Source organism: Phyllostomus hastatus, unplaced genomic scaffold (assembly GCF_019186645.2).
Source record: "Phyllostomus hastatus isolate PE091 unplaced genomic scaffold, TTU_PhHast_1.1 phas_contig_948, whole genome shotgun sequence".
Taxonomy (NCBI): domain Eukaryota; kingdom Metazoa; phylum Chordata; class Mammalia; order Chiroptera; family Phyllostomidae; genus Phyllostomus; species Phyllostomus hastatus.
Window position 1 is genome coordinate 2,000,166 of NW_025333993.1, and position 25,872 is coordinate 2,026,037.

The window sequence follows — 25,872 nt, forward strand, 5'->3', positions numbered from 1 at the left end:
GCAAATGGAACTTTCGGAAAGTGACAGAAGAAACAGGAAAACCAGCATTGTGGATGGTTATCTTGAGCCCGGTTACGATCCCCACATGAGCCGTGGTCTTAGGGACTACCACACATTCCATCCACGGGATGGGGGGTTGTGGGCGCACGGCCAGCCCCGGGGCCCCCGTGGGCAGCGGCCGCAGCTGTGCGGGAGCCACTGCCAGCCAGGTCACACCCACCACGGCCAGGTGTCCCGAGAAGGGCGACCTCACCCTCCAGGAAGCGCAGTGTCGAGGCTCAGGGTCGCCAGAGCACAGCCCCACCGTCTTTGTGGGAGACCCTGGCCCAACCCATGTCCCAGGAGCCCCAGCCCTTGGGGATGGGGCCAGGGAATGCTGGCGGGGCAGGATGCCCCACGCCCAGAGACAGCACGTGACATTAATGCCATTTAACAGCTTTCAGTCTGCCCATCTGACAGGTGAAGACTGATTTCGTATGGACAAACACACAGTGACACACACATCTACACACAGATATTCGATCCAGAGAGATAAGTGTCTTTTCCTTTCAGAGACAGGCAAGCGAAATGACAGGCCACCTGAGGGAGGAGTCACAACCCTCTGGGGAGGGGTGCCAGGGGACAGCAGAACAGGTCCGGCCAGGTACCGGCAGCTTTGAAGGCTGCTGATGGCAGGCTGAGTTTGTGAATGTTTCCAGATCCCAAAGCACAGCGCCAAACCACACGTGAAACTGCCACCGCGGCGGGTCCCTGTGCTCAGGTGTCCAAATGTCACAAGGTCCACCCCAATGGTGAGTTTGGGGTTGGGCACCTTTCCGCATATCCCCTGCATGAAGGAACCCCCCAGCCCTCCTGAGCACCTTCCAGCCTGCAAGCAGCCCCCCGCCATGTGCACAGGCGGTACTCACGGCTCCAGAGCGAGTAGGCGAGGCGGCAGTTCAGCCTGCGGTAAAGCTGCTTGTTCACGGGCCAGAGGACGAGTGTGCATAGCTGGATGAAGTTGATGACCAGCCCGCTCACCACAAAGACGAACCCGATGAGGAGGTGCACCACGAACTGGGTCTTCAGGTAGGCGAGCAGGCCCATGGTCGCTACTCAGTAGCGAGTGCAGGGTCCTTCACTGAGAACAGCTGTCCTGGAAGGACAGGGACAGCGGTCAGGAGGTGCGCCGGGACCCGGGGGCCAGAGCTGCAGGCAGAACAGAAACCCACGGTCCCCACACAAGAGCCCCGGATCTGCAGCGCCCCAGAACGAGTGGGTTCAGGAGCTTTCCTCCTGCAGGTGACATATAGGTCACACAGGGGACCTGACACATGTCACTTAATACATGTATCACGTATGCTCATACCACACACATGCACTGCACCACACACACACACCATATCACGCACACACACTCAAACCAAACACACCCCCCATGTGTATAAGGAAGGAAAGACTAGAAGAAATACACCCAAATATTAATAGCAATTATCTCTAGGTAAAGGCATTATGGGTAATTTTTTTCAGCATCTAATTTAAAAGATTAAAACTGCACATGAAATCTCTATAAAAACTTGTAACTGCCTTTTAATTCCCAGGCTGTTGTGCACTTCTTTAAGCTAAAAGGTTTTTGTTTTTGTTTTTAACATAAAAATAGCCGCTTCCCCAAGAACTTAAACCGCTTTTTCTCCTCTTTTCTTCAATGTGCACTTCTTAGTTCCAGGCAGCGCTAACGTTTCATGGTTGGACCTGTTCTGGGAGGGAGCTGCCCAGTCCCCACCCCCTGCCCCAGGAGAGAAACTCAGGAAGCTGTGATTCAACCCAGGCAAGTGCAGAGCCGGCAGTGGGCAGCGTGGTGGCCGCCCTGCTGTGAGCCCTGCAGACCTGGTCCTTGCGGGCCGGGGTGGGTGCAGAGCTGGCCCTGGAGACAGCTGCACGGGCCCCCTCAGCTCCCCAGGGTGGGCGCTGTGGCACTTTGGGAGCCGAGCACAGCAGGGACCGGCCACCCCACCACTTGGGGCCTGTGCCTGGAGAACAAACTGCAGAAAGGGCCGTGGGATTTTCAAGGCTGAGTCACACCGGGGTCCCCTGTGCAGCTGGCTCAGGGGGAAGCAGCGGCCACGGGAGGACCCCGGCGCAGGAGGGAGCGGAGACCTGTGCCAGGTGAGGGAGCCACAGCGGAAGCTGGCCCTCCAGGCCCAGCCATGCCTTCAGACGCCTGCAGCCTGGGAGCACCCCACCCACCCAGCCAGGACACGGAGGTGAGGAAGGTGCAGTGTTGTCCTGCACCTCCATGCGTGGGGCCATCGGTTACGCAGCCTCAGAAAACCCATTCACCACTCTGACGACGCGTGTGACCAATACACTGCTGTGAGCAAAGGGAAAACCACCATGGGGATGGCAAAGGCACTTCCTGGGTGCGTGACCACACTCTGGGGCCACTGCACACACTTCCCACGCACGCGACCTGCCTAGCTGACAGGGGAGCACGCGGAAGCACAGAGGGGTGAGGCGGCGTGCTCAGGGTCACACAGTGAGCAGCGGGAGTTTCCCGCCCCGGGCCTGGAATGCGGGAGTCCCGGGTCCAGCGGCCCCCACAGGTCAAGCCCGTGGGGCTGCGCGGGAGCCTCGATACGGACCCACGGTGCGGTGTGGTGTGGGGCCAGCCCGGAGCTCCGTGATGGCTGCCAGCCTCCCGGGCGACCCACGATCACCACCTGCCCGTCCAGGCGCAAGTGGAAACCAGGCTGGATCCCAGCTTCTTCCACACGTGACCGCAGCTGCCCTCGGCTGTTTTTGTCGGATCACATGCTCCCATGTCACCACGCAGCACCGTGAGGAACCAAATATACTCCACGTGGCAACAGGCAAGTTGAGGAGAAAGATGAGACGGGCCTGCCCGCTGCCCGCTGGGCCCCCTGGCACCTGGGAGTGAGCCTGGCCGCAGGCTCTCGCTCTGGCCGGCCCTCTTCCCATACCTTTTCCGGCTGCAGACCACCTGCCTGGGCTGTCGACGCCCCAGACGTGGGGTCTTTGACGGCATCAGTCGCTGTGGGCCCCCCATCCTGAGGCACATCAGCCGGTTTCAGTTCAGGAGGCCTCCCCCCCGCCCACCCACCCCACGAGAGCACCCAGTGCCAACCACATGCCTGGACGTCACCTTCTCGGGGCCACCACCTGGCCCCGCTGCGCCAGATCACCTCGACAACGTGCCACACATGCCAACTTCCCGGACCTTCGGCCAGAGCAGGCCCAGCCTCCTTCCCCTGCAGAGGGGCTGCGGTGCAATGATGTCCTGCTCCCCACCCACTCCGCCCACGCCCGCTTCCCTCCCCGCCGAGGCCACCGGCTGGCAGCGCAGGACGGCATCGGGCAGCTGCTCGACTCCGCAGCCCCCAAGAGTGCTGGCTTGTGTACTCCTTACAATGATCTTTTTAAATGGATGGATCAACCAAAATTATTTACTTAGCATTATACACAATAAAGGCCCCCAAATATGTATTTAGTATCATAAGCAACGAGGACTGCACTAGATGTAACCAGTGTTAACAAGAGACACATCTAATGCTGCATCTCAGCCCTTAACTTTATCTTTTATTTTTAAAATTTTTTTTACTGCATTAAAATGACTTTTAACACACCACAAACACAATGCTTCAAAACTGCAGCAACACACGTGGCCATTCACCTGACGGCCAGGGTAAGCTTTCGGAGAGCACATCCCATTCCGGCACAGACAGAGCGCCTCCACCGCAGGCCGAGGCCCCGCCCCTGCCCCGCCCCTGCCCCGCCCCTCACCGCCTCGAGGGAACTACTGTCATTCCTTAAAGTCTTCTCCCCCAGGCACAATGGTGTCACGCCTTATTTTTCTGAACTTCACTCTTCCGTGATTTGCTGCTTGTTCAATCTTGTTTCTAGAATCCCTCTGTGTGGCCCTCCGCGTGGCCATGGGCCCTGGGGCTCCTGTGGGTTGCAGGAGGGGAGCCCGGGGTGGGGATGGCCCCAGTGGAGCCCAGGTCTCACAGGGACAGTGGGCTGTCTCTGGCCTCTGGCCTCTGCTGTGAGGGACGTGCTGTTGGGGCGCTCTGCGTGCGCTGTGGGGATAGACCTCAGACCGCAATCACGGGCGACAGACTGTGCCCGTGTGGACTTTCCTAGATGGTGCCGAGCCGTTTCTCTGTAGACTCCAACACCCACTGCCACCAGGGCATGCGACACTCGGGAGGCCAGGCTCGAGTCCGACCGCGTGTAAAATGGCATCATACAATGCTACTGATTCGGATTTTCCTGATGATCGTGATGTCATAAACCCTATATGCAGAAGCGTGGGCTCTAACCTCCCTGCACTGCAGATGGGGAAACTGAGGCCCTGCCCCTCAAGACAGGTGAGGCCGCGACAGGCCCAGGGCCACAAGCTGCTCCTGACGTGTGTGTCTGGTGCGCGAAGACAAGGGTTCCCTCGAGAAAAGGGCGAGAGCCCAGCTCGCCGCCTTCCCCCGTCACCGTGACCGCACAGGACAGCCTGGGCGAGCGCCCGGGGCCTCGGAGGACACTGCTGTTCCTGGTACCCGGGGAGAGGAGCCCGGTCAGGACCTGGCAGGCGGCACGGCCGGCCCAGCCGTTCGCATGGCGCCTTCTCGTGAAAGCCCAGGCGCTGCCGAAACCCGAGCCCGTCTCCGAGTCTCTGCAGCAGATAATAGGCTTAGACGGCTCCAGGGGCCTGGCATCTGCGCAACCTGGTCCCAAGGCCGAGCTGGCTGCCTCCCAGGTTTGGCGGCCCCTGTACAAGCCGCCAGGACCCACCTTCTCAGGGCAGGGGGCAAGCTGCACGCTCTCCCTCCCCAGAGAGGGGTACAGAGAGGTGTCACCCTCCTCAGGGACAGGCTGCTGGCTACTCAGGGACAGGCTGCTGGCTACTCAGGGACGGGGAGTGAGCCAGGTGGCTCGGTGAGGCCATGCTAAAAATAGTTCCACAGCAGGTAAGACTCCCAGAGCAGCAACCCGGCCCTAACCAGACCGTCCTCCCAGCTCGAGGGCCCCTGAGAAGCGGGGGGCCCCCAGAAGTCCTGATGCTCTGTCCCTCCAGGCGCTTCATCCAGGTCTGTGCTTGTGGCCCCTGCCACCCGGCTGCTCCTGCTCAGGCCGAACAGCGACCGGGAGAGCGGGGAGCCCAGAACACCATGGATGGGCCCCACCACTGTCAGCAGGGGGCCCCGCCCACTGGCATGGCTCTGCCCGGGCCACCCTCAGGCCCGAGTCCGGCACCTCGTGAGGGGTGAACTGTGTCCTCCCAAAAGATACACTCGGGTCCTAACCCCAGAACCTCAGCACGGGGCTGTAGGTGGAAATACGCTCCTCACAAAGGGCACCACGTTAAATGAGGTCACCGGGGTGGGCTCTAATCCCACACGACAGCCGTCCTTATAAGGAGAGATTAGGACACAGACGCACAGAGGGACGGCTGTGTGAGGACACGGAGAAGACTACAAGCCAGGGACAGAGTCCTCCGGAGGAACGGGCCCTGTGACACCCTGATCTAAGACTCCAGCCTCCAGGCTGAGAGGACCCATTCCTGTGGCCCGAGTCCCCCACGTGTGGCCCTGGCGCAGCAGCAGCCCAGCAAACGAATACACTTCTGGTGAACACGCGGGCCTCCTGCACATGCCCTTCCCACGTCCCACTGGGGACTTGGCCCTGCTGCCCAGGTGGCCCAGCGGCTGCCAGTGAACCCCGGCCAGGCCTCGCTGTGCTGGAGGGCAGATCCCACCCCCTGCCTCAGAGTCTATCAGCAGATGCCCACGGGGCCCTCTCTGCCCGGCCCTGGTCCCTCTGTCCCTCTCCCTCAAGAATTAGCCAGGCAGATGGTCTGACCTTCAGGTACCCTCCAAGGATCTTTGTGGAAAACACGGCTTTCCAACAAAGCCTTTGCACAGAAACGGAAATCGAAGTCACAGTTCCACCCCCCTCCGCTCTACCCAGAGTGGTGGCCAGGCATCTCCGTGTCTTTGCTCTCTGAAGAGAAGCTGATGACTTTCTCTGCTCCATGTGGAGGGTGGCTCTTTCATTTACACACAAGGTCAATGTCAGTCCTTCCATCTGGGTGCCATTCACGCCTCTACTGACAGTGCCCCAACCACACAGCTGGGGGAGCACGGGGACTGGACACTGCACCATGACCAACAGCATCAGGGTGGCCCCAGAGTCACGCGTCTTGCTCTGTGTCGGAGCAGGAGCTGGCCAGTGCCACGTTAGGTGACCTGCTGCCCTAGGTCCTGAACACCGTGGAGGTGACCACCGAGGGACCCGTACCCCCTCCGAACCAACCATGCTCAAAGCCCCACAGCCTTGCCTTGTCCCGTCTGAGCAGTCTTTCCAAGATCAAGTCTAACCTTGAGCAGACCGTGGTGGGTGAGGTGAGAAGACACTGAAATACAGCAAAGTTCATGGTCTGTGATGTTCCAGAAGGAAGGTCTGAATTACGGGGTGAAAGTAACTTTTGGTCACACGTGGATTTCAGTGATCCAAATTCGAAGTCCGCAATGAAGGAGAACCAAGAAATGGCTGATAACCTTCCCTCCTTCCTTCTTCCTTTCCTCTGGACCACCCGTCTCCCATCTTCCTACCCATCTACCGTCCCCCAACTCATCCACCACCCAGGTACCCACCCATCCATCCATCCACCCATTCAGCCATCTACCCATCCAGCCATCTACCCACCCATTCATCTACCCACCCACCCATCCATCCACCCACCCATTCATACCCATTCATCCATCTACCCACCCATCTACCTGTCCATTTATCTACCCACCCACCCATCCATCCATCCACTCACCCATCCACCCCATCTAACTATCTACTTATCCACCCATCTACCCACCCGCCCACCCACCCCGTACGTGAGTGCCGACGCCTGCAGTGCGCAGAGCAGATCTGGTCTGCAGTGAGGTGGCAGGACCGAAAGGCCGTGCCGGCTGAACACGGAGAGCCCGAAGTTTGTGTGTGGGTCGCTCTGTCGCTTCCAAGTCGGGATACACCAGAGGAGAAAGAAAGTCTACAGACACCACTGACTAACGGAAACAAAGGGCAGTAGAGACACAGCGTTCCCTCAGACATCCCACAGGTATCTGAAGATGACTCAGGTGTCAACGTTCACTCTCCAGAACAAGCCAAGAGCCGGGAACGAACCGCCAACACTTTCGGAACAGCCAGCCTCGGTGTTAACAAAAGTAAACACTTTACTCACGGGCCCCTCGCTCCTCGCCCGGCTCCTCCTCGCTCTCGCCCGTGAATGAACCCCGCCTGGACAGGTGAGACTGGGTGGTCTCCTGGCCCACAGCGCAACGGGAAGCTCCCGATCGCAGAGCCCGGGGAGGCGGTCGCTGAGGGCAGACATCCTACTGATGGAGGCACAAAGGCGCAGAGACAAGCCGGCGGCTTCAGGCGGCACCACCTCCGAGGGAGTCCAGTGCTGGGGGCGGGTCTGCAGACCCAGCGGCCCCTCGATGACGTCACGGATGAGCACATAATACAGCGATTGTGGTCCACCTGGACCGCGCCCGAGTGCTGAGACAGGGCCGTATCACAGTCACCACGCTTTTATGTTTTTTTTTTAAGAAGGCCAGAAATCAGGGAAGGTGTTTTTATGGGGTCAACGATAATAAAATTTTAGATGAGACAAACAGAAATCCTATTTTTTTGAGGTTGAAAGGGGCTAGCTTCAGTTCTGGAGTAAACTCACTCACAGTACCACCTCATCGTTCAATAAGGCTGGAAAATATGGCACATGTCTTTGCTAAGAATCATCTGCTGCCAGTCCCACCTCATCACAGCATTTGGAATCACCGAGACGTCTAAAGATGAGAAAGGAGAAAAACGAGAAATAAAAACATCACTCTGTGCGGACAGCAGTTTTGTGTCCGTAGACCCAAGAGGACCCACTGCAACCAAACTGCTACTATAAACGAGAAGCAAGGACCGTGACGCTGAAAGGAATAAAATAAAATACGCAGAAACCCACACGCTAACGATGCTCACTAGTCAGCTCTGACGGAAGCACGGAATGAGAAGAAACGAAGACAGCAGCGCTTGCTTCTTTCTGACTCGGCAGTTCCACGCCACCGCTGCCCGCCTGGCCATGCGGGGTAACCGGGCCACCCGGGAAGCCGTGCACGGAGGACGGGGAGCTCCCGGCAGCCCAGGAGCTCTGCCACGGGGGGTCACTGGGGACCCAGGCTGCCGAGGCTCCCCTGTCTACAGTGCATGGCTTCCCGGGTGACCTCGCTGTCCCTCTCCAGCGGGCAGAAAGGGGGCGACCGGAAGTCAGGACCTGGGGTCTCCTCCAGTGCACGTGGAGTACGAGCTCGGAGTTCTAGTGCTCAGCGACCTGGAATATGAGGACACGTGGCCCTGCCACGGCCAGGCAGCCCCGGGAGCGTGGCCCAGTGGGCACACCGCCACGTGACCACACCAAAGAGAAGGCATCTGGAGGAGACAGTGCGTATGTACATCTGCAATAAAATACACAAAACACTGAACCCAAAACTTCAGAAGAACTCAGCAAAGCCTATATGCAGTGAAATTTTAGAACATCCTGAAAAATACAAAAGCGAAACTAAAAAAAAAATTGGAAAAATCCTGTGCAGCAGGTGACAACCACCGCCGTCTCTGTTCTCACTGCAGCCCCTGGCAGAGCATGGACTCGCTCTGGCCCCTGGGCCCGGGGCTCCCTTCAGGGCTCGCCCCGTGCATGGAATGTGGTGGCGGTGACATCCTAGACTCCGGAGCACGGCCCTTCAGAGGCCTCGAAGTTTCCACAACACCCCTGGGCCACCGAGTGAGGAAGCTCGGGCCAGCCCGCCTGACGACGGGCTCACGTGGGGAAGGCAGGGACCCCCCAGCCCCAGGCTGGCTTCCAGCCGACGCAGACGCAGGAAGAACTGCAAGCACGAGCAGCAGAAGAACCGGCCTGCTGAGCCCTGGACTGGGAACCACTAGAACAGCAGCTGCTTTGAATTGCTACATTTTGAGGTGGTTTGTTAGACAGTGATACATACATGCTACACAAACCACACTTTCTAAGTTTATAAATGTAATTAATCCCTAATTAAAAGAACAGTCCCCCACCCTTCACCCCCAGAACTAGACATGCAGATCTTACAGTTCACATGGAAAAAACAAAAGGAAAGAAAAGCACCCCCCCAAAAAAAAAAACATGAAAAAGAACCACAGAATAGCCCCACAAAAGATCGTAACACACCACGAAGCCTCAATAATTAAGAGAGTGGTCCTGGCCTACAGACAGACGTACGGACCAGGGGGACCTGAGGCCGGGGGAGCTCCTGGGCACGGCAGCTGGCATGGCCTGCAGTCGGTTGCAGGCTTGGAACCCACATGGGCTGCACACCGCTACAAGCTAAGAAACAACACGTCCCCAACCCCCCCGACACACTTCAACTTGGGCAACTCTGTATTTCTGCTGCATTTAGGTACCGTTACAATGAATAGAATGCAAAATTAACTTAAAACCATTAACTGGACTGTGGGAATATTTCAGCGTCACACATTTTCCCTGCCAGGGAATGCTGACGGTACAATTGAAAGACACGTAAGCCGCCTGTCCAGGAGTCGATAACAGAACCCTGCTTCTGCAGCAGGCAGTCCCCGCGGGTTCCTCCCACCCCCCACCTCCTATCTGAGAATCCTTCAAGTGTAGGGGCGTACGTGCTTGGACCCTGGAGGGGGAGTCCCAGCTCCTATCTCAGCCGTAACGAGAATGCCAGCGCCTCTTCCAGAGACTGACCCAGGGAGCAACACGTGGCCCAGTTCTGGGCGGTAGGATGTGACGCAGGCGTCTGTGGGGGCTTCCAGCCAGGCGTCGATTTTCCTAAAAGCAGAGACCACTCCAGCAGTTGCCACTTCAAGAGGCAGAGAGGACAAGAGTCAAGGTCTTTAAACCACCATTTCTGTCACCTGCAGCCCAAGCCCCCCGTGGCGCATGGTTAGTCCTGTCACTGTCGTCCCCGCGGCCCTGGTGTGCAAGAGTGTGCTGAACAGAGCACTCGTGTTTACTGCACGTACATCCGTGACGAACGGCAGCGGGACTCCCTGATCTCGTCCCGCGCGCATGGCATTTAGGAGCCATCGCAGTGGAAGTTCCCTAAAAGGACAATGTCACGGGATGGCCCAGGGAGCACCTCCCCAACCAGCTCGTCCGAGGACCTCGAACAAAGTCCCAGCCGACGCAGCTCGGGCCGGTCTGCTGGGCGGAGGGAGCCTGGTGAGGCCAGGAGGAGGAAGTGATGCTGGCCCCAGCGAGCGGGAAACTGCCGATCCTCCTCCCTGGAGACACATGGGGCGCACTCCAGGCGACAGAGGGCAGACACACAGCTCTGGGTGCCCGGGAGCCAGCACAGCCAGCACCATCCTGACCTGACCGCGGCCTGCTGGAGGAGCCACGCGGATCTAAGTCACCCCGGGGGCCCCCAGGCCACTACAGAAGGAAGCGAGACACTCCCAGGCTGCTGTCTGAGGAGAAGCAGGAGCCACCTCGGGCCAGCGACGGGACTGGCTCTGTTCCCACTGTGAAAGCCGCGGAGGAACCCTCGCAGCAGGGTGCAAAGCCTGCTCCGATCCCTGGACAGTGGGGGCCTGGGCAGAACCCTGGAGACACAGAAGCCACGGGGCCCTCCAGGGACCCCGCACACTGTACCTACCCCAACTCTCCAAGCCCAGAATCTTCTGTCTTTTCGAGGTTGTTCTGATGGTTTTACTGGCTTGAGTAGGGGTGGTGTTTGCGGGGCGGGGGTGGGGGGGGCGTGGAGGTGGGAGGGGTGTGCAAAGCCCCTGGGGCCTGATGACTGCACAATAGAGCTGTGACAGTCGCTGGGCCTGCAGGACACAGCACGGAGGCTGGCGGCACCACAGCACCAGAGAGCTCCCTAAAGGGGCAGATTGCGAGGGCCCAGGTCCAGAATGCACTCATGTGCGCACCTACCTCCACACACAGCAGCACACCCACTCACATGTGCACATGTTGTACACACACACACACACACACACACACAACAGTCACAGCTAATGTGGACGAGACCTAACTTTGTGACGACAAATAGCCCACTATAATAAGGACATTTTACTCTCCGAGAAGCAGACGGGAGTCTGCTGCGCAATTATCAATCAGCTGGTGGCTGATGCACTTTCCGGCATGGACAATGTATTTTAAATTTAACAGGGCGCGTGGGGGACCCGGCTTCCTCCTGGGAATAGGGAGAGCCTGTCACACCCGCCTTACCGCAGGGGTAAAACCAGACAGAGTGCAAGTTCATGACTTTCCTGGGTCCCACCAGAGACCTGCGGCCATAGGGCAAGGAAGGCAGGGCCAGGCAGCCCCCACAGAGAGCGGCCGAGCCCTCGGGTCCTGGGGTGGATGCAGGACGCTGCTAAAAGGGGTTCGGCTGTGACGGCTGCGGGCAGGTGGGGGCCGCGTGGCTGGGAGAGTGTGGGCCCCAGAGCTGCGGATGGGGTCTCGCCCTCCTGCAGGCTTTTCCTCCACGACCCCTACATGCCCACCCGGGGAGGGTCCTGGGGGGGCGTCTCCTGCACAAATGAAACACATAAGGGTGTTTTCTACGATGAGAACACAAGCCTTAAAGGATGAACAGAGCCACGTACAAAAATAAAAACGTCACATTTGACATTAAAGAGACACTGTGATTTACACATGGAACAGAGTTCGCCCCAGCCGGGTAGCCCAGTCGGTCACAGTGTCACCCAAACATGCCAAGGCCGTGGGGCACACAGCAGGAGCGCCCAGTGCGCGCATTGCTGAGCACAGCAACCCATCGATGTCTCCCTCCCCCCTCTCTGTCTCGCTCTGTCTTGCTCTGTCTCCACGCCCATCACCTCTCTCTCTACAAATCAATAAATAATTTTTTTTAAATTTTAAGTAGGTTTTTTAAGTTAGCTATTCAAAATGGAATACACTTACTAGGTGTCAAATGCCTGCCCTTGGCCTCCGCCCGTGGCTGGGGAAGAGCCCCCACATGTCCTTTCACGGTCCCGCCGCAGCCCCCGGCCCAGCCGCGGTTTGGAAATGGCCTGTCTTACCCCAAGTTAATCCCTAACTCATCCCCCTTAATTACCTGTTACTCAGCAGTTCCTCTCTTAGTTGAGCTTCTTGTCAGAATATCAACTCAGAACATCCCAGGCAAACAGATGTTTGGAAGTAAAGGATAGTATCCAAAAATATTAACCCGATGCAGGAAATACAGTGTTAAACAGAAAGTGAAATAAAGATCATCATCATCATCATCATCATCATCAGTGCCCTGGCTGGTGTGGCTCAGTGGATTGATCGTCAGCCTGAGAACCAAAGGGTCACTGCTTTGATTCCCAGTCGGGGCACATGCCTGGGTTGCGGGCCAGGTCCCCAGTAGGGAGCACGTGAGAGGCAACCACACACTGATGTTTCTCTCCCTCTGTTTCTCCCTCCTGTCCCCTCTCTCTATACATACATACATACATACATACATAAAATCTTCACTTTATTTGGGGTAGTGGCGGCAAACAGGCACTTGTGCTGCCATCTGCCCGGCGGTTGGTACAGGGGTGTGACCCCGGTTCTGGGAGCAAAACCCCGCCCCCTCCCTCACTTCCTGTCAATACCTCCCCAGACTAGAAAATGGAAAAGGTCTGGGGGCAAGGCGCTGGACACAGACAGCTCAAGGTCACAGCTTATCCCCACCCCCTGACCCCAACCCGAGGGCGGGTCCTCCCCGAGCCTGTGCTGGCCTGGGTCCGGGAGCAGCTGCCTGAGGTCAGAAGTGACCTCTGCTCCCCTTGTTGCCGGGTCCCATGGCGACAGCTGCGCTCTCTGAGGTCAGTTTTCCCAGGAAAACGGGAACCCACGGCGTCCGGCGAGATGGGAGCAGCCGCCCCTGCGGGTCCTGAGCGGCACCCTCACGCCCCGCTTCGAAGGTAAGGCGTGACTTATGAGTAGACCGGACTCGTCCCCTTCCCGGGCTCTCTCTCCTGCTGCTGGGGACTCTCTCCCCAAGTTCCCAGACATCTACACCAAACCCCTCTGGTTGTGCAGTTGAGCCCCAGTGAGGCTGCTGCGGTCCCTGGTGCCGGGCCCCACGCCCAGCTGTCTGCCCGTGGAGGCCCAGAGACACGATAATTGAAGGAATCAGAGAGAGGTGCTCTGGCACCCGGAAAGCACACATCTTTCTGTGCCCCTTTCAAGGGACCGGCGCAGGGAAGGCACCTGCCCTCCTGTAGGAGCTGTGCCCGCGACGGCCTCCCCTGAGCGTCAGAGGAAACCCACAGCAGCCCCACTGGCTGCTGGCTGCTGGCTGCCTCTCCCTCACCCCAGAGACCCTGCAGGCCGAGCAGAGGGGATGGCCAGACCACAGCCCCGTACCTCCTTCCCTCGGGGGACTCAGCTGGCAGGATGCGGGGACAGCCCAGGCCACGCCGCATGAGCCTCCGGAGCATAAAAATATCCCATAAAAATACCCGTGGGCGGGGGAGCTGCAAGGGGCCTCCCTGTGCCTGCGTTTCTAAGCGCGGCTCCGGGGCATCTGGTCACAGGAGCGAACTGGGGACAGCAGTCTGCCAAGTGGGTGAAATGTTAGGGACTGTGCCGCAAGCGTACTTTCGGACTTGGCACCGAGGTCGGCCGAAGCATGGGGTGTGTGGAAGACAGGGAAGGTCAAGGTTCACACTCCACCCAGGCCCCCTCCTCCGAGCAGCCTGGCCAGCCCCCCAGGGGTCCCTGGGCTCAGGCGGTTAATGCTCAAAAAGTGCTCCACCTCCGAGGGTGTCGGTCTTGGGGCGAGGGGGGGGCAGGAGGGGCGCAGCTGTCACACAGTGCAACACAGAAACCTTCGCCCTTGCTGCGCTGTCATGCTGGGTCTCAGAGAGAATCCGCTTCACTGGACGCGGTGAGCGAGCTGCCGCTGCTGCCCCACCGGCACGGAAACCTCCCGGCCGGCAGGACCACGGCCCTGACCTTGTGTTCCCCTCCAAACAGCTCTGCTGCAGGCCACGCGGCCCATCCCAGGTGAAGGTGGAAAGTCCAGGCTGGGGGTGGGGTGGGGGGAGGGGGCTGGGCCGGCTCAGGGACTTGAAACTCCGGGAGCCGCCACACCGAGGGCTGGCCGCGGCAGGCACGGCCCCACGGGTGCGAGGAAGGTCCCCGACCACCGGCTGGGCACCCGCCCCTCCTGGCCTGGATGTTTCTCCCCCTCCTGGGCCATCGAGAGCAGCTCAGCAGGATTAAGAAGAGAAGCTATTCGTTATACAGCCTCTCTCCTCACTGGGAAGTGGGCACAGGGCACTTCGGCCTCAAGCCCGACACTGAGAGAGTGCCGCACTGGCCGCGGCACACACCCTGGTGTGGGGGGGGCTGTCTCCGGGAAGAAGTGCCACCCAGCCCCTCAGGGACGACTTCCACGGCCTCCCTGCCCCCGTCATGGGGGCGGCGCCCGGCACCCTGAGAAACTGCGGTGAGTGAACAGTCCACCGACACCCATTCCACACCGACACATTCACAGCGCGAGACCCCACGGACGCCGCGGCGACAGCCACGGCAGAGCTGGCGTTACCGAGGGCACGCGGTGCCCGCGCCACCTCACGTGCCGCTCCTTTCTATTTCTGCGAAGGAACCGGCCGCGGTCGCCCCGCAGACACAGAGGTCCCTGTCCCTTCCTGACAGCCCTGGGGCCGCCCATCACAGGGTCCGCCGACCGAGGGCCAATCACCCAACCTCAGCCTCAGCGTCTCTGTCCCCAAAGACCGACCCACCCACGCACCCACCCACCCACCTGGCCCTCCAGGCCAAACTGGATTAGCAGAGACGGCAGGAGCCCATGGGTTCTGGAAGTTTCCAGGTGATACTGCGAGCTCAAATCCCTTTGTAACTCGGAAGACGTCCCAGGAGCCCTCCAGTGCCATGAGCAACGGGCTTCCCTAAGATCCAGAGGCACAAAGAAGGGCAAGTTCACTCCTGCAGCCGTTGGCTGAGAGAAACAGAGGGAAGTGACGGCCCCGGGAGAGGCTGCCCTGCCCAGCAACCGGCCCAGCGCGCTCCAACCAACCCGTCCTTCAGCCCCGAGGCACAGCAGGAAGGAGCCCTGCGGAACCTGGGGGGCGGGGGGGACGGAGAGAGTTTGAGGACACCGGCTTATAGTTACGGGCGGCCCCGAAATCCGGAGGCACTCGGGGCTGGGCGGTCGAGGCAGTGAGCCCGCCCCTAGGTGCCTTTGTCCCTCAGAACCGAGCCGTGCGGCAAACTCAGCGACAGTGACACCACGTGCACTGTACGGCCCACCGACAGGGGGACCCGTGTCGCGGTAAGTCACACACACTGGGGACAGACTGACTGAAGTGCCGCGGGAGAACCTCTGGTAATGAAATAACATGGACTTCTTGGGGTACTCTTCTGCTTTTCCTTTAAGTTTTTTTTTTTTTTGGCATGAAACAATGACTACTTATATAATTAGAAAAATGTTATTATTGTTTTTTTAAAGACACCCTTGACGTTACAAATGGCTTTGAGGGGTTATTAAGGGCAGCTCCGGATGAGACCACCCCAGCACCCACACTGGTGAGTCGGTGCTGAGCCCCGGGCGGCACCGAGGCTCGGCCCCTGCCCGCGTGCGGCTCAGGCGCGGCTCGTCCCACAGGGTGGCCGCTGATACCAACTGCTCTCCTCACTCTGCAGGTGTGTCTTCTGATAAAACGGCTCTTTCTATCAGGCGAGCCTTCCGCCACCAGGCGACGTGACGAGTTTGCAGAAGTGCCGGCCCCCTGTGAGAGCTCACAGGGCCAGCCCGCAGTGGGGCGGGGGAGGGAGGGGGCAGGAGAGGGGGTGCTGGAAGGCACTGGAACACTGCCACGGCGGGCACTCTGACTCTGCCACTGAGTGGGGGGTTGTCTGTCGCACTAGTTTTAGCGACTTCCAGGTTAAATGAAACTAAAAACTTTGCACTGGCTGGCTCCAGGAGTGGATTCGGCGAAATGGCCAACACAGGCGCGGCCAGCGCCTGCCGGGCTCTGCCCTGCCTGGGAGGCCAGCACCCAGGTCCAGCCGTCAGATCAGCCTTTCGAAAACACACGGCAGCTTTTATCCGAAAAACGCCACCGGCTTAGGAATACTTTTGCAACATTAAAAAATTTTAATTGCTTTCAATTTTTAATTCCTTCTAATTGGCATGGAAACTCCAAGCTCTCCCTCTCACGTTTGGCACTGCTGCTGGAAAAGTCGTCGTAACCCAGGAGGGCCGCTCTCGGCCACTGCGCCAGAGGCGTCCGGCACTCTGTCCAGCTCCCGTGGGGAAAATGCGCCCAAAATTACGGCTCTCTCTGGGTCTGGCTTCCCTCCTTCCCGCATCACTGCCTCACTCCCATTAGACTAATTCCTCCAAACTGTGACATACATTCCAATAGCAGGCCCGCCGACTGAGCCAAGACGATGAGAATGCATTCCCACTCGGGGCGTCCTCTGCGCCTCGCCACCCCACCCCCGGGCGGCAGGACGGGGCCGCCGCAGTGGGTGGGACCGGGCGCTGGGGCCATGCCAGGCAGCACGTGGGTGGACAGGTTGCGCTAACCTTGCTGTTGTTGCTCAACAACTCAAAGACACACGCTGTGATACTATAGCCCAGCGTGCCTTTCATAATGTGTCTTGTCATGGTGCCACATCCGAAAGCAGCAGCTGGCAACGCCGCTGAATAAAAAGAAAAGTGACCTGTGAGGGGTGCTGCCTGCGTGGCCGGGGCTTTGAGCCACCATTGTCTTACGTGCCATTAGGTGGTCCTGGAATCTTACACCAAAGCTGACGCAAGGCTCACTGAGAAAAGCGCGGCTCTGTCCCTGGCCACTGTGCCCAGAGGTGGCAGCTGCAGGAGCCTTGGGGGGCGGGGCTGAGACCACCAGGCCTCCCTGGCTAGCCAGAGGCTCTGTGTGACACCCCACCCCCACCCCACCCCCCGCCATGACCTCGCAGCTCGGTCAGACTGCCCCTCAGACAGCTGCTCTGCCCTCCCAGCCCCCTGCTGGGGACGGGTTCACCTGAGGCACGAGGGGGAGCTTCCCTGCTGCGGAGACGCGGCCATCGGGAACCCACCACGGGAGCTGCCCTTCCCGAGGGCTCTCTGCACTGCCCCCATGAGGGGGAGCCGAGCACCCCCCAGCGGAGCCCACGAACCTTCCCAGGGAGGGCGGACAGGTTTGCAAAGGGGTGGCAGCACCTCCAACGGGACAGAGCTCCTCCTGGAACCTCGACCGCAGAGCGGAGCCGAGTCTGTGCGGCGAGCGGCGGGTCCACGCCGGGTGCTGGGGAGTAGGGGTTCTGGGCTGGGGTGGGGACCGCCCTTCAGCAGGCCACGCCAGCTCTGACGAGTGCCAGCTGGGGCACCGGTTACCGGCAGGCGAGGCGGCTGAGAAGGCGGCACCTACGTCCAGTGCTCACTGGGGAGGAGACAGCTCTGCAGCCCCGGAGAACCGAGACCCCCACGCTCCCGCCCTCGCTGAGGCTGGGAATGAGGGCGGGGCGCGGAAGGGGGGGGCCGGGGCCGCCTGGCCCCTCCAGCCAGACCACAGCTCACCTGGAGAAGGTTCTTTGGACCGGGTCTCTCCCCATTTTCAGACTAAGGGTTATTCGGCGGCCAGGAGGAGAGCCAGGAGGGGGAACGCGGGAGGACAGACCAGGGGAGCAGCACACCCCTGCCCTGGTGGGCAGGTGGCCTGCAGGGAGGTGAGGCAGCCCCGCCCCACCCTGTTTGGGGCCCAGCCGCCCTGGCCAGTGCCAGCACACCTTCAAGCTGCTCCGCTCTCCCTGCCTCGACTGGCCACCGACGACAGGGAGTGTCCTGGAGTGAGCCCTCGCTGAGGACACACCTGCCTCCCGCCCGAGGACGGCCCCACGAGGGCGGCTCCCTGTGGGCCCTGGTGCCGCACACCTGGGCTGATGATCTCTCACTCTCAAAAGTGCCCCGCAGGTTATGACAAAGGGCTGCTCCTCCTCTGGGGACCTGGGGACTTCCTTACCAGTAGTGACCCTGCCCCCCACTCACAGGGGTCAATACCAAGGGGTCAAGTCTTTCTCCCCGCACCTGGACTGATTCCTCCTCTAACTCCCACACGTACCTGCTTATCTTTTGGGGTCTGTGTAATTCTCTTTGTGTAGCGTACCATTTTAACACAAGACCTCGGATACAAACACCTCAGGGGAGGAACTTCGTCCTAAGAAGTAGGTGACTACAGAGTACAGGAGGGAGGGGGCTCCGCGGCAGGAGAGGGCCGCCGAGGCCTGGGGGGCTGGTGGGGTCTCAGGGGCCTGGAGCCAGCGGGCGAGCCCTGCCCACCTGGTATCCTTGCCGCCCGCAGCACCCCTCCAAGTCACCAAACCTGGAGAAGCGCTAATCGGATCTAGACAAGAGGAAGCCTTGGGAGTAAGTCAGGGCGACCTCCCGAGAGCTGCTGCCTCTCTGTCCGGGGGAGACTGCCCGCTCTCCAGCCCCAGCCAACAGAGATGCCCCAGCCGTGGGGCTCGGGGCTTCCCCGCGGCCACCCCGACAATGGCCACCGTCAGGTGGGCGCCAGCCCTGTGGGGCTGCCCGTATCTGCCGGTGAACACAGGCTGTCACGTGCACAGGCAGGGGGCCGACACCCCATTCCACAGACAGAAACCGGGGGCCCAGAGCACACACGCCCCCCCCCCCTTACCATTGCAACCGAGGGAGGGGCCGGTGGAACTGAGCCTCCAGCCCCCAGGCCGGTGCCCCCCCCCCGCCCCCACACACATTCACAGCAAGAGCTGGCGTGCACTCTGGTCCCGACCGCTGCGAAGGGTCACTGGTGACTCCCCATATACCGTCCTATCTCCTATGGGCACGACGGGGTAACGTCCCTCTGATGGCAGTGACCTGCTGCCCGTCCACTCCACAGACCCTGTGGGTCAGCAGCCCCAGCTGCACCCATCCCTCCTCCCGGGCAGCCATGAGCTGGGAGGTGACAGGGATGGGGGCGTGTTGGGTGCAGGGGTTTCCCTCTGGCACTCACCCAGCACCCAGTGACCTTCTGCAGGAATGTTCTTAACAAAAAAGCATTCGTGGAAGGCCAGGATAATCCCCCCAGGACCCTCATGACATGAGAACCACATGAGCTGTGCTCCGGACGGAAGTAACTGTCTTCCCCCACCTGCCACGGGGTCCCCCTCCCACAGGCGGAGAGAGTGTGCGGACCCGTGGGGACTGAGGGGGACGGACCACAGCACTGGGAGCCCCTCCCCCGGGAGGGCCCAGACCCAGGCGCCAGCCGTGCTCACCAGTACAAGTAATAGGCCAAAGCCACAGCCACCAGGGCGGCGCAAACCCCCGAGAACAGGCAGGTGGAGTAGCTGACCAGCATCTTCACAGTCCGTGTCCCGAGTGCTTCTGCGCGTCGGTGAGGGGACCGGCGGTGTGAGTGGGCGTCACCTTCGGCCGGGGGGTGAGGAGAGGGCTTATGGCCAGGCCTGCATCACCTGTGCTGGATGCGCCTCGGCTGCTAAGGGTGTCTGCTCAGCCGAAAGAGGGCTACACACAGTTCTGCGGGTACTGCTTCCCACCCAGCAGCACCCGGCATGTCTTGGAGGCCAAGTCAAATGAGAGCAGGGCCCCAAAGCGGCACATGAAGCAGGGCCTCTCCTCAGCCCCTGCGGGGTGCCGGGCACCCACTAATCCAATAAGCAGCTTTCACTGGGAGCCGCTGTAAACAGGTGGCACCACGGGGCTCGGAGAGGACGCAGGTCAGAGGGCCCCGCCCCAGCACCTGACCCTGGCCCTTGGACCCAGGAGCCGCCGGAAACCCCGAGAGCACGACAACCCTACAGCCCCTGTGGGGTGAGCCAGTGATGCCGAGGGGGACCCCAGTCTCGGCCTCAGGCTGGAAAACCCCTGAAAGGCCTCCAGGTGATGGGCACCCTCTCTCTGGGGCAAGCAGGACCCCTGCCCAGGGCAGGGCTGCCAAGCCCCCACACCCCAGAGCCCACAGGCAAAACCCAGTTCCAAGACCAGACCCCGTGGATGGCCGCTCCGGTCACTGCCCTGTGGAGAACTCTGGGAGGAGTCGCCCCTCCTGTTCCCTGGGAAACGGCACTAAATAGGCCGGACTAGTGAACCGCAGACGGGTGGAGGTCAGCTGCCTCTCGCGCCTCCCCAGCCCGAGGCTCTGAATCTGCACGATGGACCTGAGATGTGATAAAGTGACGCAGGGACAGAAGTGTCCCCCCCTCCAAACCTCTCCCTGTGCAGAAGGGCCCCAACAGACACACGAGGAACAGGAAGAGGGAGAGTTATCGGGAGAGCACCTCGAGGCTTCTCTGGCCAGCACACCTTCCTTCGGGGTGCTCGTGCTGCTCTGGGGTGCCAGGGAAGTCGCTGCTTTGTGCACCTTCCCTGGCACAAGACACAAGAGACCCACTCCCAAACAGGTGCCGGCCCTGCTGCTCCCGCCCCGCCCGGCCAAGCCCACTCCAGCCCCCTGCTCCTGCGTCCTGCTGGCAGCAGGGCACCGGTGGGAAAAGCGGGTCCTGCCACTGGGCTCCACCCAGGGGTCTGCAGTGTGACCTGGGCTGCCGGGCCTGTGGCCGCTGGGCAGTGACTGTCAGGTCCCTTTAGAGCCATCCGGCCATGACCGACATTCTGGCCTGTTAGGATGGAAGGCGGGTCATCACCCCTAAGCTTAGTCCACCGGGAAGGGGCTTTGCCCTGAGCAGCATCTTGCTGGCTACGGATTTCCACCTCCTTAATCCCCAAAGTGGCCGGAGGAGCCGCTGACCGGGGAGGAGCAGCTCCTGAACGGCTGTGCGTGCTCCCCTGGGACCCGAGGCCGGTCCTCACCCTCTGAGGGCCAGAGAACCAGGCTGCTCCCCCACGGGGCAGCCGCACCCCCACCTTTCTAATAAGCAGTGAAGAAAAGAAGCCCTCCCCTCTCAGAAAGCTGCCCAGTGGTCCGAGTCTGCACAACAACCTTCCCAGGTCGACAGGCGAGGCCTAAAGAACCCTGGGTGGGGGCGGGGGGGCCCTCCATGCATCTGAGCCTCGGGGATGCCGGCCCCTGAGGTTGTGAAGCCCATCGCTGAGTACAGGGGTCTCTCTCTCTCTCTCTCTCTCTCTCTCTCTCAGGTACCCACGAAGGGCAGCAGGTGCCCCTGGCTCGATCTTTGCCCCGAGGCCAGTTCTCATTTAGAAGGTACTTACTGGTGGGGACCTTCTGGGACCCGGGAGGCCCTGCCTTCCTCTGGGTAGGCTGTCTGTTTGCCGGCCCACCCCCCCCAGCGCTTCAGGGTGCCAGCCCCTCTCCTGCAAGAGGTGAGCAGAGAGACTCGTGCAGCAATCAGGTCACGGCCCGCCCCCCAGCTGCCACCTGCCCAACTGCAGGCTTCTGAGATACTCGCTACATCCTGCTCCCACCCCTCGCCTCCTGCCAGTCCGCACAGTGGAAGCCAGGCCAGCCCCTCGGCGGGCGAGTGGGTGGGTGGCCTGTGGGGTTGCTGTACCCCCCAGATGGCCACAGACCCCTCCCAGCCCTTGGCGTCCAGGCAGCGCCCACAGGGGCTCCTCTGGGCCTGTTGTCAGCACCCAGGCCGTGGCACTTGCTGCCGCGCTGGTTTCTCTTCTCCTCTGCTCCCCCCTGGACCCTGGGGAGCACTGGCGAGGGCCTGTGTGCAGAGCTCCCCAGTGGGGGTGGGGGACAGGGGCTGGAGGACAGAGGAACGGTCAGGCCGCACCTGAGTCGCTCCCTGCCTCCGTGTGTCACAGGAGGAGTCCCTTCTCTTCAGGTGACACTGCAGGAGGCCGCTGTGCTCACCCTGGAGAGAGGGCTCACGGCTGCAGCCTTGGGCACAGACTGGACCCGAATCCTAGCACCTGCCCCCACTTCCGAGCTGAGCCTCAGTGTAAAGTGGGGATAATCGCTCTACCCAAGTCACGGCGGGGTGGTGACAGGCAGGGGAGTGGTACAGGAGAAACACCTGGAAAGATGCCCGGCGTGGGCGACGCCAGAAATGGTCAGCTCTCACGGTGACGCCGTGGCTCCCGAACCGCGCCTGCGGGGGACCGACGGGCAGAGGTGGGAGGAGCACCGGGGGTTCCTCGCTCGGCGGGGCCGGAACCGGAACTACAGCTCAGGCCTGTTTTTGGTTCTACTGACGATAAAGCATGGGGAGCTCGTTCTCCTTTCACTGTGTTCTTTCCATCACGTGTGCAAAACTCAGCAAACCTAGGAGGTCTGGAGTCTCGGTCCTATTTATTTTGAGAGAAAGGCTAGCACATGAGTTTTGCCCAGCCCCTCCTCCGGCCGGGTCTCTGCTGAGCGGAGGCTCCCCGGGGGGGCTCGGGGTGCAGACCCGTCGCCGTGAGGGTCCCCTTGTCCCAAGAGCCCCGCGTGCGACGCCACGCCTGCCCCTCGACCCCCGCTCGGTTTCACTCTCCAGCCTCTCACTGAAGCTAGAGAGAGCACAGCCGCCCTGAACACATCACACAAGACAGTGTCACGGGCACGTTTCGTCCCCGGGTCGCTGCCCTGGGCCTGAAGTGGCTGCGGCACACTGAGCACGAGGAGAGCGCGGCGGGAGCGTGCGGGCAGGATCTCCCGGAGGCTTCCCCCGAGCATCCGCATGGCAAGCACACTCGAAAAACTGAAAACTTCTCTGCCCTGGCTGGTGTGGCTCAGTAGACTGAGTGGGGGGCCTGAGAACCAAAGGGTCGCAGGTTCAATCCCCAGTCGGGGCACATGCCTGGGTTGCGGGCCAGGTCCCCAGCAGGGGGCACACGAGAGGCAACCACACACTGATGTTTCTCTCCCTCTCTTTCCACTTTCCTTCCCCTCTCTCTAAAAAATAAATAAATGAAATCTTTTTTTTTAAAGATTTTATTTATTTTTAGAGAGGGAAGGGAGGGGGAGAGAGAGAGAGAGAGAAACATCAATGTGCGGTTGCTGGGGGTTATGGCCTGCAACCCAGGAATGTACCCTGGCTGGGAATCGAACCTGCAACACTTTGGTTCGCAGACTGCACTCTATCCACTGAGTTACGCCAGCCAGGGCAAATGAAATCTTTAAAAAAAATAAAAACAAAACTTTTCTTTAGACTCATTCAGTTTCTCATGAAACCTCCACACTCTTTCTTGCACAACTGAGAACTTGAGGTGTGATTGCTTATCCCTGTGTAACTAGTCTGACTCCTGCGGCCATCAGACACGAGGACGCGTGAGTGATAAATATGCAGTCGCATCATTGTGCTGTTCTGAAAAGAAACTCGCTTTCCTGTCCCTCGGGCAACCCCTCATCCTGCGAAGGGCCCCTTTGTCAGCCGTCGGGTCCAGAGGCAGCCAGGTGCTGCTTCCACAGCGTCTGCCTAGTGCCGCAAGCCCCACCCCAAAACCGGGAGCTGGCGGACACCGGAGGGCCGTGAAGCTAGAGACCAGGAGAGCGCAGGAAGGAGGAGGTGCCTGGGCAGGGGAGAGAAAAAGCCCTGCCCTGGGGGCCACCCACTGGGCCACCAGGGGCCACCAGGGATCACAGGTTCCATGGCGGCGCCTGCAGGAGCCGTGCAGTGAGCTGCGTGTCTCCAGCTTCCAGACAAACACACACTGTGTTTCCACCTGCCTCCAGGGCAGGGGCAGGCCCAGACCCAGGACAGCCCCGACCTGTGAGCCCAGGTCCAGTGCCCCTCCTGTCCCTTCTGTCAGCCTCCTCCTTTCCCCGGCCAGTTCTCTCTGCTCACCTGCAGTCCAGGTGTACGCAGGTTCCCCCCCACCCCCAGAAAGTGTGATCCCCTTTCCACCAGCCTCACCTCCAGGTCCCGGCCCTCCAGGGAGGACCCCATCTGGGAACACCCCGAGAACCGGGTGCTGACGGCCTGTACGTCAACACTGAGGTCTGGAAGGGCAGTCAACATGGAAACTAGGAAAGGCCACAAGAGCCCCAATGAGACCCACGGGTGACAGATCGGGGAGACCACGCCAGACGTGCAGGGGAGATGTCAGGCAGGCCATGCCAAGGTCGTGCTAAGTGGCAGGTACGAGACGTGAATTATTCATTGAATGGTCACAATAGCCCTGATCTCCTGGCACCACTACCAGCTCCACGTAAGCTCTGCGCAGGGTCACCAGGTAACCGGCCAACCGGGGGTTAGAGACCGAGTTTGGCTGATGCTGGCCCCAGGGCATGTAACTGCCCTTGGTGCAACCGGTTCTGCCTAGATCCTCCCGGAAGGGTTCGCGGCTTCTTCCTAGGTAGGGACCAACTCCAGGAAGCCCCCAGGAGCCAGGGCTCCCTGGGGTTTGTCCCCACTTCTCCACCCCTCGGACTCTTGTTGACTCACAGCTCATCCCCTTCTTCCCCACAGTTTCCCCAAAGGCACTGTGTCAATCCCTGACATCCGGGATTGACACAGTGCCTTTGGGCATCCTCAAGAAAGCGTGTCCCGCCTAACCCACAGAGCGGCGGGGACGAGGAGCTGCGGAAGTTACTGCTCTGCTTTCCGCCCCTGGCTGTCCACACGCACTGGCTAAACACATCCGTCCCCAGGCCTCCCCCCGCCCCCCCCGCCCCAAACACACACAGCCCCACTGCTTTTATTAGGCTAATGAGATGCCGCCCGCCCACTGGGAACACGCCATCTCACCAGCCTGTTTACGCGGACTGAGCTCGGCGTCAGGAGTGGAGAGAACCCTCGGATGCCAGCAACACGTTGCTGCTGGACCTTCCAGAAGAAGAAGAGTTGCCGGATGCGCTCACTTAACGACCCCCCCCCCCCACCCGAGGGAGGCCTCGCTGGGCTGCTCACTGTTGACAGGGAGTTCCCCCCTCACACCTCATTCTTATGCCCAGGGCGTCCTTCCCACTGACCGCTTGGACTGGAGCTCCTGGTGCTTCCCAGCGGCCTCTGCAGAGGTTATGAGTCCTCAGAGCTGCCTCTTCTGGTCCCACCAGGAAGAGGCGGAGGACACAGAGTCCACCGCCCAAGCGTGTCCTAGAGAAGCATCTCCAGTCCTGCTCACGTCCACTCTGTTCCGGGGAGGGGAAGGGGGGCGCAACCGCGCACTGAGTCCCTCTCGGCTGGGACCCCTCTCCGGGGGGCGCCTGCAGAAGGGACCTTCCTCACCTGGAGGCAGGAGGTTTTGTATTCCACTCCTCACCCAGCTGGCCCTCCCACAGCCTCAAATACCCAAATAGTTAAGCAACGCACAGAACTGGAGCTCCCCGCGTGGGAAGGCTCTTCGCTTCGCCTGGCCCTGGGTAAATGAGACGCGGCGGCAGAAACTCCAGGAGCGAGGCGGGTGCTCACAGGGACCAGCTGATACAATGTCCTTCCAATCCACACTGGGACGCGGGAGGGGAACAGGTTACTATGCAAACCAAACACAAGTAAACAGCGGAGGTGTGAGCCCAGGAAGGCCAGAGGCCAAGTCTCAAGTGCTTTGAAGTGCAGTCGGGAGCTCCGTTCCAGACGCCGCTGTCTGCTTGGCTTGCGGTTACTCGGTGGTGGCGTGCACACAGGCCGCTGGGGGAACCAGGCACAGGTGTGACTGGCAGCAGGTGTCCTGGGAGGATGCCACTCACTGCGTGGGGGCTGGGGGTCTCCCAGTTACGGGTGGGCGAAGAGGCTTCACTCTGAGACTCGGGGGTCAGTCTATAAAGCCCCCCAGGGACACATGACTGGGTTCTCTGGCACCCAGCAAATTCAGACAATGTGAACCCGCTGGTTCCCTTTCACGGCGGCAGGTGAGGACTGGTGGGCGGCCCTCCAAAGGCAGTCACAGTCCAGCAGTGGATGACAGTGAGGAAGACAGGTGCACACAGCTCTGAAGCACCTGCAAGAGCCACCTGGTGGTCCTT

The 25,872-nt window shown here is 60.5% G+C and overlaps 1 protein-coding gene and 1 long non-coding RNA gene across 8 annotated transcripts in view; one reads left to right on the forward strand and one right to left on the reverse strand.

Moving 5' to 3' along the window:
- AGPAT3 (1-acylglycerol-3-phosphate O-acyltransferase 3) overlaps nt 1-25,872 on the reverse strand; it is a 95,355-nt gene that overhangs the window by 12,969 nt on the left and 56,514 nt on the right. For 5 of the 7 annotated variants that reach the window (XM_045852739.1, XM_045852735.1, XM_045852734.1 and 2 more), the window contains exon 2: nt 909-1,135. In XM_045852739.1, coding sequence (XP_045708695.1) covers nt 909-1,086 — 178 coding nt within the window. In that variant the 5' untranslated portion in view covers nt 1,087-1,135. Of the gene's footprint in view, nt 1-908; nt 1,136-13,405; nt 13,560-19,315; nt 19,609-25,872 lie in introns of those variants that run through there. The other 2 variants (XM_045852737.1, XM_045852733.1) reach the window with 2 other exon arrangements.
- Nucleotides 12,818-15,847, forward strand: LOC123828108. Its single transcript, XR_006787422.1, has 3 exons — nt 12,818-12,960; nt 15,516-15,592; nt 15,710-15,847. It is a non-coding gene; the product is annotated as an uncharacterized LOC123828108 (long non-coding RNA).